This window comes from Gymnodraco acuticeps, unplaced genomic scaffold (assembly GCF_902827175.1).
Source record: "Gymnodraco acuticeps unplaced genomic scaffold, fGymAcu1.1, whole genome shotgun sequence".
Taxonomy (NCBI): domain Eukaryota; kingdom Metazoa; phylum Chordata; class Actinopteri; order Perciformes; family Bathydraconidae; genus Gymnodraco; species Gymnodraco acuticeps.
In genome coordinates this window covers 3,527,122-3,541,936 of record NW_022989755.1, presented here as the reverse complement: position 1 = coordinate 3,541,936, position 14,815 = coordinate 3,527,122, and the positions used below count along the sequence as shown (strand labels likewise).

The 14,815-nt window shown below is 41.5% G+C and overlaps 1 protein-coding gene across 1 annotated transcript in view; it reads right to left on the bottom strand.

The window, feature by feature from the left end:
- LOC117544304 (calcium/calmodulin-dependent protein kinase type II subunit gamma-like) overlaps positions 1 to 14,815 on the bottom strand; it is a 36,339-nt gene that overhangs the window by 19,028 nt on the left and 2,496 nt on the right. Inside the window, 3 exon segments of the mRNA XM_034213231.1 lie at positions 1,967 to 2,032; positions 2,149 to 2,203; positions 5,502 to 5,561. Of these exon segments, the coding sequence (XP_034069122.1) occupies positions 1,967 to 2,032; positions 2,149 to 2,203; positions 5,502 to 5,561 (181 nt within the window).

Here is a 14,815-nt window from a genome sequence, read left to right as displayed (position 1 = left end):
GGAGACGTGTCAGTCACTGCGCTTCATCACAAACATCCACACATGTACACCGCCGGGGCTTCAGCGACAAGCACGTTTTAAAGCTGATGCATGTCGTTGGGAGGAAAAAATGTCATTCTTCAATACAATTAATTACATGACTAGATATTTTGTAACGTTTTTGGGGGTTGTTTTAAGCTTCTATTGGATAGTGAGGAGACCGGACCATGTCGGGAAAGGTAGATGGGGAATGACATGCGGCAAACACTCCGGTCAGCCGGGGATCGACCGCTGCTCGGACGTGTGGTAATAGTGCTAAAACTTCTCTGCTATCGGGTTGCCCCACACTCTACATTTTAGGGGCTGTTTTGTATCAAGGTTGGGTTGGCCAAAGGATGTCTGTGAGTGACTGTCAAATGAATTCCCTGATGAAGGTCACCATTGCCGAATTGGTGTCATCCATTGCCGCATTTTGTTTGATATGGACAGAACAAATTGGTGGAATGGAGATTAGTCAACTTTCTGAGGAAGATATCGGGTGTTCTACTTTTTTGTCTATGGGTATTCAAATTTGGAACCTTATGAATTTAGATGTATCACTAAAATAATATTTAAAAGGGTCATCTGCCCTAGGACCTACAGTATTAGTGAAATATGAAATTCAAACAACTATTACAACTAGTATATATATATCATTGTGTAGAGATCAATCTTTTACATTTAGGATATAGAGCCTGCAGAATTAGTTGACTGAGAGCCTATTAACGGTTTTAGGATGATGGTTAATTTGTTTTCCAAGCAAATTAACGGCTTCTTAGATGTGAGGTTTTTATTGTGTATAAATTAAATCATTGGATACGTTTCTTTTAAATTTTCTTTAAGTGTTTTAAAAAGTCAAACAGAAAAATCATGGACCCCACAGGAGGCTTTAGGAAAATGTTATAGGGATGTTGGCGTACAAAATAATTGACATTTACAATCACTGTTATCTTTCAAAGACATATATACCGGGTTCTGTGGTTTGGACAATCAATACTAAGGAACATGTGTGGGAGGCCTCACACCACACAGTCAATAAATCTTTATCCCAGTAGCAATGTTAATAATGGGGGCGTCAATTCAGCTGCTACTAATACCATTATTTCTCTATTCTGGCCGGAGCGCATGCTTTCACACTTGTGACTTGAGGAGTGTTGGCTCACCACGGGTCTTGTAAAATGTTCCTGCGTGCCCAGCACCGACCACCTTATTACTGTCCTACGCTCCGTGGTTGTCAGGCTCCACGACGACACTATCTGAGGCTCATGTTCACGTCTCATCCGTGGAAAGGTTAGCGGGTCAAAGGTCGCGCCCAGCTAAAGAGAAGCTTAGTCCATGTTGGTTGGTTTGTGCGTGTGTGTGTGATTGTGCCTTTCCAAAGCCACCCTCCCATGTACGGACAAAGACCCCCTAATCCAATTGTACGACAGACTTCATGATCTCCAGGAAAAGGAGGATAACTCTGAGAAGGATGAAGTAGCGAGGAAGGAGAGAAGGCTTAAATGTCGACAAAATGTCAGCAAATGGAAAATCTGTCAAATCCACATTGAAAAATCACAGAGGCCAAGGACATCATGTCATAATTGTTTTTTTTACTATCAAAGGATATTCCATTTACGATAAAAGAAATACAAATCTATTCCTCACATTTAAGAAGTATTCTGTCCTATTCTGTTATAAATGACCTAAAGAAGAATCGATGGGCGTTTGTTTCACTGCTTCTTCAGTGCAATGGGAGGATGGGGAGTGACGCATGTGCAGAGACAAGTAAATTGATGCACTTGTTGACAGGGGGGGGGGGGGGATTTTGCTGACAAGAATACAAGCAAACCAATTATATCCACCACTGTGTGCTCACACTGACATTAAAGGGAGTTTTCATATCATTGAGATTACATTGTATGTTTGCAGCAGAGTGCATCAGAACAGCTCCATATGAAGCGCTTACCTTGCATCTGCCTCACTGTAGTACTCCCGGGCTACAATGTCTTCAAAAAGCTCTCCTCCTGTCACCCTGGGAGGGGGAGGGAAGAAAGGAAAGAATGGAGAAAAGGGGGGAGGAAAGAAAGAAAAATGTCACGGTGTGTGTGTGTGTGTGTGTGTGTGTGTGTGTATTCAGAGTATACTCACAGGTCAAAGACCAGGTAATGGAAGCCTTCCTCTGAAATACTGTCATGGAGTCTCACTGCAAGAAAGAGGGTGGGCAGTGAGACAGGAGTCGGTGTATAAGAATGAAAGAATTGCTGCAGTGTTTAGTCTGAGGCTACGAGAAAAATGGACCAAAGGCGGAGCTGGAGAAATGAATGTCAACTTTGTGGCCTATTATTTTTCTCACTGCAGTGTGTTGGGAAAGCACATCAAGATGTTGGGCAATCAAACCACACACTTTGATAACTGAATGTCTTTTGTTTGAGTCCAAATAAAAAATGCATCTTTATATTGAAAGCTCTTCATGTAGCACATTTCGATATTGATGGGATGACTGCACTAAAGCAAACCATATTGTTTCGATATGTAATGTAAGGCTAGCTATTGTCTTGTCGGTAATGTAATAGGTGTTGTCTTTTATTGGTTTGAATGGCTTCATTAGAGTAAAGTGATGTATTGCAGCCATTACAACCTTACCACACTGTTCAGGGTCTCCTAATATTTGCCTCTACCCACCCAATCATTATATTCATATTACTGATGGTTATTTATTAAAAATGTCATTGTGCAAATGTGTTGTGAAAGCACTGATAGTCAACCTTGCAATATATTTCCTCTGTAGCATCCAGCACTACTTCATACCTTTTTAAGTGTTGTGTTTAATGTTCTTCAAACTGTAGTTACATCCTGTCATATGCAAAGCTTCATTTCACAAAGCTTATTATATCTTCTTCTACCTGTCCTTCCTGCAAAAGTGCAGTCCAACACTTATTGTTGGGGTCTTTATTGAGCCCTTCATATTCATTTTGCTTATAGCCAGAGAGAAGGTGGACAGTATGGCAGCAATATTCATATGTGAATGATGGAATGTAAGTGCCATGTTTGACCATTTAACCTCCATAAAGGCTACAAGAAAATGTTTAAAGATATTTTTTGTGAAAAAAGCGTAAACCGCAAGAAATGTATGTCGACAACAGGAAATAAGGGAGATAGATGGGTATGACAAGCAACATAGGTTTCCGGTCAAATCAAAGCTTGTGGTTACAAAAAGTGATTTGAACCATTACTCCCCTGAGACCCCCCTGTATGAGGGTATTCTGCACCATTCTCCTTAATAAGTTACTGACACATCTAAAGGTCTGGGACCAGAGCAGGGGGTTATGTTTGGAATAGAAAAGAAGACAGTTTAATAGAAACACAAGTGCTTGTTACCAGTAATGTTTTCTGATTACTAATGGAGATAAGTGAGGGTCAGTAATAGAAAAAGAAAAGTGGTGATTACAGGATTTGGCTCATAAAACCGTGGTACTGCGGTTTTACAGTATCATCCCAGCCCTGCTGTCGATAACTCAGAGGAGCGGCAGGATGGAGGCAGGAGCCGGCGTTAGAGAACGGGCCCGACACGCAGCTTCAGTTTAGTGTCGACGTGCCACAGCTATCGTTATGTAAAGTGAATATCAGTTGTATAATAAGATGAAGTAGGATGGCCCTGCAGCAAGAAACGAGAGCGACTGCTCTTTCCTCCTCCTCCCTTCTTCTTGCTCTCCCTCCATCTGTCTCCTACTGCTCTCGTCTCTCCATCTGTCTCTTTTTTCGTGCCCTCTTTTGTACAAAGTTTGAATGCAGACGATGCCAAAATATGTCCAAAGGAGTGAGGACAATAGTGAAAGAGAGGGATCTATACGCAGAGAACAGGAAAAGTAGGCGAGGGGCAAGTAAGAGCCTGGGGGGCCGCTAGAAATCTAGGACACGAGGAATAAGAATGAGAGGAGTGGGAAAGGTGTCATTGATTTTGTCATGTTTCTCCTTCCTGCCCTTTAACACCGTTCTACTCTATCTCAATTAGAGCAGCACAATGCATTTCATTTTCTCAGCATCACTGCAATACATATTTCCAGGATTAACACGCTGTTACGCGCTGCGATATCAGAATGGTCAGAGTAATGAAACTCAGCTAGACAGCAGAGAACAGGAAAGGACTTTTTTCTTTTTTACAACATGTCTGAAAATGTCTCGTCTCGGAGCATGCGGAGCAGAGATGTATCGTCAGCAGCGGGACGATAACCTTCCCTAACCTCATTCGGACTGCCTGTACCTTTCTGTGTTTAAAAGACGATAATAGCATCGACATGTTCTTTTGTTTCTGTTGCCACAACAACTGTACAACTTACTGGAAAAATATTATAACCACAGCTAGCATTATACAAGCTGTTAGCGCCTTGATTCCAATGCAAAGTAGTAATGTTGCACATGCCATCACTTCTGCTGCATAGACTTTATAATATGTCTTTGTGTTCTCTAAACTAAAACAGATGTTTTTGTATGTATACAAACCTACTAATTAGAGCTGTCAAAATGTACGTGGTTTGTTGACGGGTCATAACTCCTGCTATTAGGATACAATGTCACTCTCTGCTGCCATTGTGGTTTTCATGGACATTTTTCTCGTTTAGTTCGGCGTTACATTTTGCGTTCAATTCAAGAAGGTGTTAGACTTTTTGGTGTTAGAGTTTGTTTCACAACTTAAATGAATTTTAGCATTCAAATGTCAGTATTTGTGTACGTTTCAATATATGTTGGAGTATTTTTTGACAACTGTACTACTAATTCAATTATTATTAATTAGCCTTGTGTTGACAGGAGATCACATTAAATGCTGAACGTTGAGGAAATTATCTTAAATAAATGTTTCCCCCGGATAACCAGATAAAGAACTATATTGTATAGAACATCTGAAATGTGCTGCGTACTCTGCATTTAGAGGAGATGTTTCTGGTGCAGCAGGGAAAGTAATCAATGTTAATCAGCACAAGGTACTCTGGCTTCTTCATTTAAAAGCAACACATGTTCCACTCCAACAAGTGTGCAGTGCAATCTGAAAATAACCTGCATCTCCATCCTCCTCCATGTGTCCGCTCACAAAATAATCTTATAAATTCAAATAAAATAATAACTAGTGTAGTCAGACTGCACACTGTTAGTAAGATCATAAAATTATACATTTTGAAATGATGACATTTTCAAGCAAGTACACAACATTTTACAGTTTTTTTCCATTGAATAATTCATGTCACTACATCATGAAGGGACATGTAACTTTGTTATGTTATTTGTAATTAGCATCTCTGCCTCTTTCACACTCACGGATAGCTTTAATGATGCCAGAGAGCCAGACTCAGCTTTGTGATACAGGCCTCTGCTCGCTTATAGCCGAGTCACCTTAATGATATAATCCAGGCTTGCAAACAAGTACTGTAGGCAGCGTATTCTTCTGACTCAAGTTACAGACACGACCACACATTACACATCACAAGGTCATGTGCAGAGAAACTCACCGATGTTGGGGTGCTTCAGCAGACGGCAGATACGAGCCTCTCGCTCCAGCTTCTGATGGTCTGAGAAAGGAAGCGTTACCGAGAAGTTAGATCACAGAGCAGCCACATATGTGTGGATCATTACCTGTTCAAACTACTGTGTTTAGCACAATAAGGTAAGAATGTTCATAAGCCCATTCAGGTGAAGAACAAAAAGAGTATCACATAGTAAACATAATACACTTACATCACTGCTGTAGGGGTCAGACAATATTACTTTCCATTATTACCACCCAATACTTCCACATTCCTGCAGTAAACATGAGTTGGCACAAATGGCCTACCACAATATAAACAATTTCTCATTGTTTTACATTTAAATAAGTCAATCTTATTTCATTGCAGAGAGAAGTTCCTCTTATGGGCTTTTGTCTTTCAGGAAAGCTGGTCAATTCCTGGATAGAATAAATCTACAGTTTGCATCACAACAGTTTGTCTTGATCAAATAAAGGCAGACAGGAAACCCTCATCTTCATCAAAACAGAAACATGGTATGGGTCAACCCGACGCCACAAATGCAGCAAAACATCGCATTTACTATAAAGATTATTTACAGAAATGTTTAAAGTTGATGTAGCACAAGTCTCAAAAATACTGTTGAAGTACAATAATTCAAATATTAGAAAAGGGATGGGTTTATTTGTGTAACAGATCAAGATCACTTTTGTGTATGCAAAGGCAAATATTTGGTGCGATGGCTCTAATCTATATTTGTACTACACTGTAACTCAGACGAGCCACATTTGCCTATAGGGTTACAGACTTAAGGTGCATTATCAAAACTCTGCTTTCCACAGGTATGGTTTTATCTCAGATTATTAAACCATTTGTGAAAATGAAGGCTGTGTGAAGCAATGAGTGAACAGTAAACAAGTTTGTACTTGCAATTGTGCATGTGTTTGTGTGCAAAGAGTTTAGTGTGAAGTCGAGTTATAAAACAGTGTTTGCATTTCTGCTTCGCGGATATGTTAGCTAAAACAATACACACACACACACACACACCTCATGTCCAAACTAACATCCTTGTTTGAGGATTTTACTGAATCCTGTAGCAGTATGTGTGCTTACGATTGTGTTTGTACAGGATGTAACCACCACATGACTGCGTTAAAACTACTCCCTCCTAACACTTTGGGAGCCGTGCAGCTGAGGTCAGAGGTGACTTTGGGTAACTGCAGTGAAGTTCCAGCATGACTCAGTGTGTGTGTATATGTGTGTGTTTTACCACTGTGGTGAGGCCAACTCTGCCCCACAGCTCTACAGCGATTACACCAGCCTCACTAAGATTTGCATTCGTGTATCGACGTTCCCAACTGTTCTTCTCCAACTGCAATACAGCATGTACAGGCATAATAAAAGAACACAGGATCATAAAAAAGCAGCGTCACTTTCTGCAACCTCACTGCATTGTTCTTCCCCTGGCTTTCTCTGACTTGTTGCTAGCTAGTTTAAAACGCTCTCATGCACGGTGCTACACACTCCACATCTCCCCTCCGCTAACCCCCCCGCTGTCTCCCTGCAGGTATAGATTTCCTTCATCCGAGAGAAAGCGAGTGAATAAGGGAGAGACCTGAACCTCTTTCTAATTACACCAGTGACGCAGGACTGAGAGACAGACACAGAGAAGGAGGGAGGATTACATGGAACGTCCATTTGCTAGAAGAGGATCACAGCTCCCCTGTGTTTGCGCGCGAGCATGTGTGCGCGTGCATGTGTTTGTGTATAGCCGTCTACCCTGGTGCAGTGTCACTGCAGCACTCACTAATTCATTCAATCTCCTTATTTGTTGGTGCGAGAGTGTGTGGTAGAAGACAGGAAAGAGAGGGCTGGAGGGTAATTACTGGCACTTCCTGCTGCTCTCTAATTGGCCATCTGCTTTGCAATGGGGCGTGCCTACAGCCATCTTACATCAGCTGAGGAGAATGGAGAGGGCCACACACACACATATATACATATATATATGCACACTAATGCATACATGCTCCTCGATCTGGCACACATGACAATTGAGCTGGAGGATGCAGTTCAGTGGGATTCAGGCACGTTTACATCCAAACTGTAAGAGCTGGGGAGTGATGAATAAATCTTTTTGACATTTTGAGTATCTGCTTTGGGCCAGTACATGTGTCTTTTAGATAAAATGTAATGAAGATGTTTCAGCCAATACACAACATTGAACATATGCACACATTGTAGTGCAATATTCAGATAATACAAGTTACATCAATTCAGGAAATATGTAGTAAAAGAAAACGAGAATATGACCAACAATCCTACAATGATGTTCTTAGTGGTGCCCAAAATGTACATTGGTTTGATACTATGGTAGTAATGGTACGGTTGTAATCAGAAGTTGGTTATTTTCTTAATTACAACCTCCATGTCATTTTGTGGTATATTTGTCAATAATTGTAGCAGTAAACTTTATTTGGCTATTATCTGATGCATTTATAACAATCCAAACGAGGATTGGTAACTTGTGAGAAATCGTCGTTTGGATGAAGTTAAAATGAGCAAGCATTTGTTTTAAATTCTTTCCAGCAAAATACTAACCCGAAACAAAATTGTCTTGTACAAATAACAGTAATATAAGATTTACCCCGAGTGCCACACAAGGCGTTGTTGTGACTTGTCAATTAGAAGAATTGTCCCACCAACCTAACTGGCGGTAAGATATGTGTACATAGCAAAGCACATGTCTTAATTATATGAGTATTTATCTGCCTCTTCACAATGCATAAGCATCTGCCATTGTGGTCACTATGGTAACCACTACACATCTTAATGATGTTAGCCATTTTCTGTTGACGCAGTGGGAGAAGTTCATTTAATTTTTTTCACATTTTTTAAAGGAAATATGCCGATTTAAAGGGTAACCACACCCCCAGTTCCTACGGTAACTCTTACTCACAGCATGATTTTAAAACACAGCAAGCCAACCATGATAAGTTCCAAGACTAGCAGTAATGTTTTGATTTGCATTACAGTCAGTTGGTCTAAAAATCTGATTAAGCAGAATGTCTGAATCTGAATGTAGCAGAGTTACCAGAAGATTGCCAAGACTATGGTGGGTAGACCTCAGACCTCTAGGGGGTAGAACATGTTAAAGTTTAATGCATCAATATGGTGCACTAGGACAGTAAAAGAGGTTAGATCTATGAGGGATTTGTGCTCAATCCACACTCAGACATTAAGGTTACTTGCTCACTACAATGAATTACTTTTCTTTATTTATTGCTTTATACCTCATATTCATGTATATGACGTACTGACTAGAAGGCGAGTAAGGAATTTCATTGTTCATAATTTATTGTACACTTTGACTTCATATGAGCGGTGATGACACGGTATAAATAAAGGTCACACCCACAAAGCCTCGTAAACGAGCTGGCGTCTGTTTCAGGACAGCTAAGTTGGGTTGTTGACATTGTTGGGGAAACTTCTGAAGCAATGGGCGTCAGGACTCGGAGAGACACAAGGAGAGCTGGAGCTTTGATGGCAAACACTGATGGTTTATTTAGGAGCTTCGGCCGGAGAATTCACAAGACATGTCACGGGCCACAGTTTGACCACACGGTTGAGATGCCACAATCAATTCTGAAGAACCCTCCTGTAGCTCCAGGTTTTAACTAGTTCAGAGTGTAATAATCAACATTCTTCAATAGGTAGACTAAACAGCTGAGGGACACTGAATCACATTTGTTGTCGCTTATGGCTCGAGGTCATCTACACCCCGAGAAGGATGTGTTCCAGGTGTCCCACAACAATAACTTTCTCTGAAAGAGAGTTGCCAGAGGCCTGTACGACGAAGCCGGATTTTCGCTTAGCGGGCTAACTTCAGGGAAAACTCTGGGTTCCCGGTCCTACGACGCTGGCTCTCTTTTTAGCGGGCTAGATCTCCATGGTAACTTATGCTGTGCGGCTAACCTGGGTCCTATACTACGAATCTAGTTCAACATATCCTGGATATGTTTTGAGTTATCCGGTTGACTTAATCCAAATTAAACCCGCTCTCGCTAAACTGTCCTAGGACGCTAGCTATCAACTCGTTCGCTCAAGCCAGCCGTGTCCTATCTAGTTAGGTGCGGTATTTGTAGCAAGATTCGACCAATCACAAACATGGAGCAGCGCACTGACAGCGCAGCGTCATACTTCCTGAATGAAAAGTCAACTATAATATTAGTCAAATATGAAGAAGTTGCTGCACCTGCAAGGTGAATACAGCAGGTAACAGAAAAAGTGTTTGAATGCGTACATTAACAGGTTTATGATATCACTGCCCCGTCTAAGACACGATCTGAATTTAATTACATTTGACTCAAGTGTTTCGTCAACTTAATGTGTTGCTTAAAATAATACTTCTGCATACAGTATGTGACACTGTAAGCGTTGCACGGCCAGATACAGCTCAAGAAGCTGACTCAGATAAGGAAATATATGATATATTATGATGTGATATGAATGATAATGGGACACATCGATGTCTGCACACAGTGCCGCGGACTGTAGGCTACGTAATGTTACTTTGATCCGGTTACTTATGTTGTGGCAGATATTTAAGTAAGCTTTCTTAACGCTAATGCTATAATAGTCAGATTGCTGAAGATGGGAGGTGATATTCTATTCATTTTCACACAGACGGTGATTTGAACTGCAACGGCAGTTTAAACTCTATTTCCTTTATCCTGTAATATGACTTGATCGCTTTAAACTCTGCACACTGTTGTTATCAGCTGTTCCACCATGGTTTCTACCTCAACCTGTAATAGATTTATCCTTATTGAAACGGTTACATTCAATGAAAAATAAAATCAATGTGCAGGCTTACGTGAACACTGTTCTACATGAACAATATGGGCAGTTTATACATTAAATAAATCAACAGTATAGTGGCGATATGCTCCAAGTGGAAGCGATTCGCCATTAAAGCAAAGAAGAAGAAGAACTCCGCACAGTTTGATCTCTTATCCTGGAACCTATCCTGCTCTGGCGCAGGCTAGCCGTTCAGAATAAGTTATCTAGCCTGCTAAAAAGTGAACCAGCTTCGTAGGACCGGAAATCCCAGAAGTTAGCTTGCTAAACGAAAATCCTGCTTCGTAGTATAGGCCCCTGGTCCGGAGCAGGTTATGTTGCAGGCTAAGAGATCAACTCGGTGAAAGCACCGCCTGCTGACCAATCAGAGCTCCGTGTGCGGAGTTTAAAGCTATCAAGTCATATTACAGGCAGTGGCATTTTCTCCCGGAGGCCAAGGGAAGCCAGGCTTCCCCTGTTTTTTCGGATTGTAGTTATAATTTAAATAAATAAATAAAAACACTTTGTTTTGTTTAGATAATTCTCCTTTGTTGTGTGTTGCTGCCGGCCCGTCTCTCCCCCATTCTCATTGAGTATTTTACAAAGAGTGAAACAAACAGCGCCCCTCTAGATGTTATGGTGAAACAGTAGATTGCACTCTGTTGCGAGAGGAGGCTAGCGGAATCTGGCTTCCTTTGGTGAAAAAAAAATGAGGGATTGACCAATCAGATGAGGCCCACGTGATGCCCCTGCCAACCTGTGATTGGTCAGGGCCATGCCAAGGGAAGCCAGCCGCCTCTTGCTTCCCTTCAGAGGCGGCTGGCGGCTGCCGATTTGATTGGACACTGCCATCCAATCAAATCACATCAACATCAGTTTTAATACTGTAACTGTCATCACCGCCGTTAGAAATTATCAAGCAAATGAAGCATTATGGAGGGAGGAGATTTGGCGTACTTAATCAAACATAACTTTACTAAACTTCCGCTACAGCAGCAACTAAAAATTAAATCAGATGACAGGCCAATGCCCGCACTCCAGCTGTGTGTACACAGAGGAAAAAGGGAGAGAATCGGACGTTCAATGAGGACAATTATGTCCGCACGGAGTGGCTAACTGGAAGCGCTAAACTTCAGCGTCTATTTTGCTGGCCATGTCTTCTTTTTGACAAGGATTCGTGCTCCCTGAACAATCCTTGGGCAACTTCAGGATTCATCGACCTTGCCAACCTGCCACGGGCAATTGAGAGGCACGGTAAATCCAAAAATCACATCGATTGTGTGATTGTCTGCATACATTAATAAGTAAAATGCTTAAATTAATAAGGAGAGAGTTTTAGCTGGAGAGTGCGTGCGGACCTTTCGGTTAGATAACAGGCGTGTGCAAGTCCTGCATCTGTGTGATACAAATGTGTGTAAAACGATACCGGGTGCTGTAATCACTCTTCTGGTTACGTTATTTTCATTCAGGAAGTATGACGCTGCGCTGTCAGTACGCTTCCGCATGTTTGTGATTGGTCAAATGCTCCAAATACCACCCCTTTCATGTGAACGCGCACCTAACTAGAGATAGGACACGGCTTTTATTCTTCGCGCAGCACCTTACAAACATAATCTGCCTCAACTTCCATTTTGTCATGGTTAGCAAGAGGTGAGAGAATGTTGTTAGATGCTAGCTTTAAGCAGAATATTACGTTTTTTACAATATACATTTCTTTTCAAAAATAAAATTCTGAACTAAAAAGTGATATTTATTAAGACTCTAGATATTATGTACAGTGCTTGCTTCCTGAAGTGGAAATCTTCTCATATGTATTTATTCATTCATTATTTAGTCAACTTACAGTAATCAGTACAGCTATGTCCATGCCAACCAGGCTAATTACCCTTCTGGCCATGTCTATGTCACTACCATTTTTAAGGATGTATCTTAGTGGCCATGTACAAATATGATGTGCCCGTTCTTAGTCCCGCCTACAAACCATGATTGGTGGACTGCTTCTTTGATGGGGAAAAAGCCACCAATGAGCAAAAAATGTGATCTCTTCCAATCACTGAACAAATTGGAGATGTGGGTGGTGATTCAGAGGTCTGAGAGAGAGAAAGGCTACACTGCTGAATCCAAGAGGTTTGAAATAAAACAATTAAATTAAACATTTATAATAAGAGACTTCAGGCTCCAGGAGGTAAGCAAGGAAACAACTGGACTGAGTTGGAAATATGGGACACTTTTAACAGTAAATACATATAATAAAAATAGGCTAAACATTTTCACTGGGACAACAATGCAGCCCCAGGACACTCAGTCATAGAGGAGAAAGGAATTAGGGTAACACACACACACTTCAGTGTTGCAGTAGACATTGCAGCAGCCATCCACTCGTCAACAACAAAATAAAAGAGAATTCATCGTGCCGAAAGAAAATTGCATTACACGTTTCACATTGCCATGTAAAGCTAATGTTATTTATAGAATTTCAAAAATACCTCCTCAATCCTTCATATAACTTTTATGATGTTTGTTTCAATGTTGAGGGATTTATACTTTAAGTCTCATTAAGAGCTGCAACAGTTGACAAAGCAACGAATCACTATTTTGATGAAAGATTGCGTTTTATGCAAAAATTGCACTATTTTTGTATAACAAATTATTCATTCATTAACCTAGAAAATAATTGTCAAATTATTCAATAATGGCGTTAAACCTAAGTGGTAGTCCTAGTGTCAATTTCTTCTTTGACATAGAAGCATTACATTGATTTTGTGAAATGTTATGCGCAATATGTTATTCGTAATTTTAATTATTTAAACGCATTCATCCATAACTGGAATAGCTTCATACCAGATAGCATCTAAGACCTTAGATTCTGAGGAGTGAGAATCAGGTGCATGTATTTTTTGTAAGCGTGTGCATATTGTGTACCCTGCTGCCCACTCGCATCCGCCCCCAACTGCCTGTAGGCTGGACCATCCCACAGCCAACGGCCTACATACATCCCTGACATCCCATCCTCTCACGTCCTTCCTCCTTTCGTATCCTTCCTTCCTTCCTTCCTTCCACTCCCTTCCACCCCTCCCCCTCCTCAGATTACTGCAGTGTTTACCAGAGCTTTGAGAGACTTACCCACCAGGCCACGCGTGAGGTCACATTCGCCCCATCGGGCTAAAAAAAACCCACCCAAATCCTACCAGGCAAGCTGCCTGCTCACGCACTGGCTGCCTGTGTGTGTTTTGTGTGTGCGCATGTTTCGTCAGCCAGGCGGGTCTAGCGCAATGTTTCTATTCGCACAAAATCTTCTTGCATCTAATTTCGCCTCACTTGTGTCACTGATCTTCTTACGAGTCTATACTGTTAAAAACCTCCTCCTTTTCCTCCTCCTCTCCTGGCCAGCTTTCTCCTGCTCTGGCACACACACACACACACACAAACAAACACACAGGCCTACATTGTGCTGCCTGCCTCTGCGAACAGCCAACTGTTTTCTGCTGAGCCCTTACTTTTCCTTGGTGGGACATTAATACCAGGAGCTGCCCTGTGTGGACACTTGATGGCATGGCTAGAACAATAACGGTATTACAACACACTCACAGATACCTCACAATACAGACACGCTCTATTAGTGTTGCCCGCTCTCTGTCTCTCCTTCACACATACATAAATGCCATCAGACAACAACAGGGAGGCACCTATAGAATCCGTGGGGTCTTAGTGGTTGATGAGATACATTTACCATAAGTGGATTAGCCTCAATACAAACCAATCCCCCTTTGCAGAAAGACAAGAGAGTGGCAATGAGTGAGAGAGGCTAGCAGAGGAAGGTAGGCACGGAGGCGATGAGAGAGAGTGCAGGAAAGAGAACAAAGGAAGCCAGGTGTGTGTGGATGTCAGGAAGGAGTGCAGGACTAATTTGTCAGATACAGAAAGGAGAAAGCAATTAAGTATCTCAGTCTGAAGCCAGGGGAGGCTCTGACACACTGACACAGGCTCACGTCATCATTACAACACGGCACGCTAAGGCAGGCATGTGCACGTGGGTGTGGATCTATTGCAGGCATGCACATCCAACGCAACAGATACAATTAAGGAGTGGGCAGTGGAGCTACGTAAAACCGACAACAATTAACAAGATATCAGACTGCAAACATCTTTCCCATCCTGCCTGTCCTTATTGTTTTTTATTACGGGCTTGTTTGTGTGCCTTTTCCATGAAGAGCATCTTAATATTTTGGATCAATTCATTGTACAGCAGTTGTCTAATGATACCACAGAGGAGCGATAGAGAGTTATTCAATACAGTGTTTATAAAGAGGGTCATTAAACCATCAAGATGTTGCAGATAAGAACTCCCCACAGACACAATGATTGAATAAAAAAATCTCCTCTGCCATTGGACTCCTGTTCAATAAGGCTGGGCAATATGACGATACATTCACAGAGATGAGAGACATGACCCAGCAGAGATTAGTTATGCATTCAATACGTAA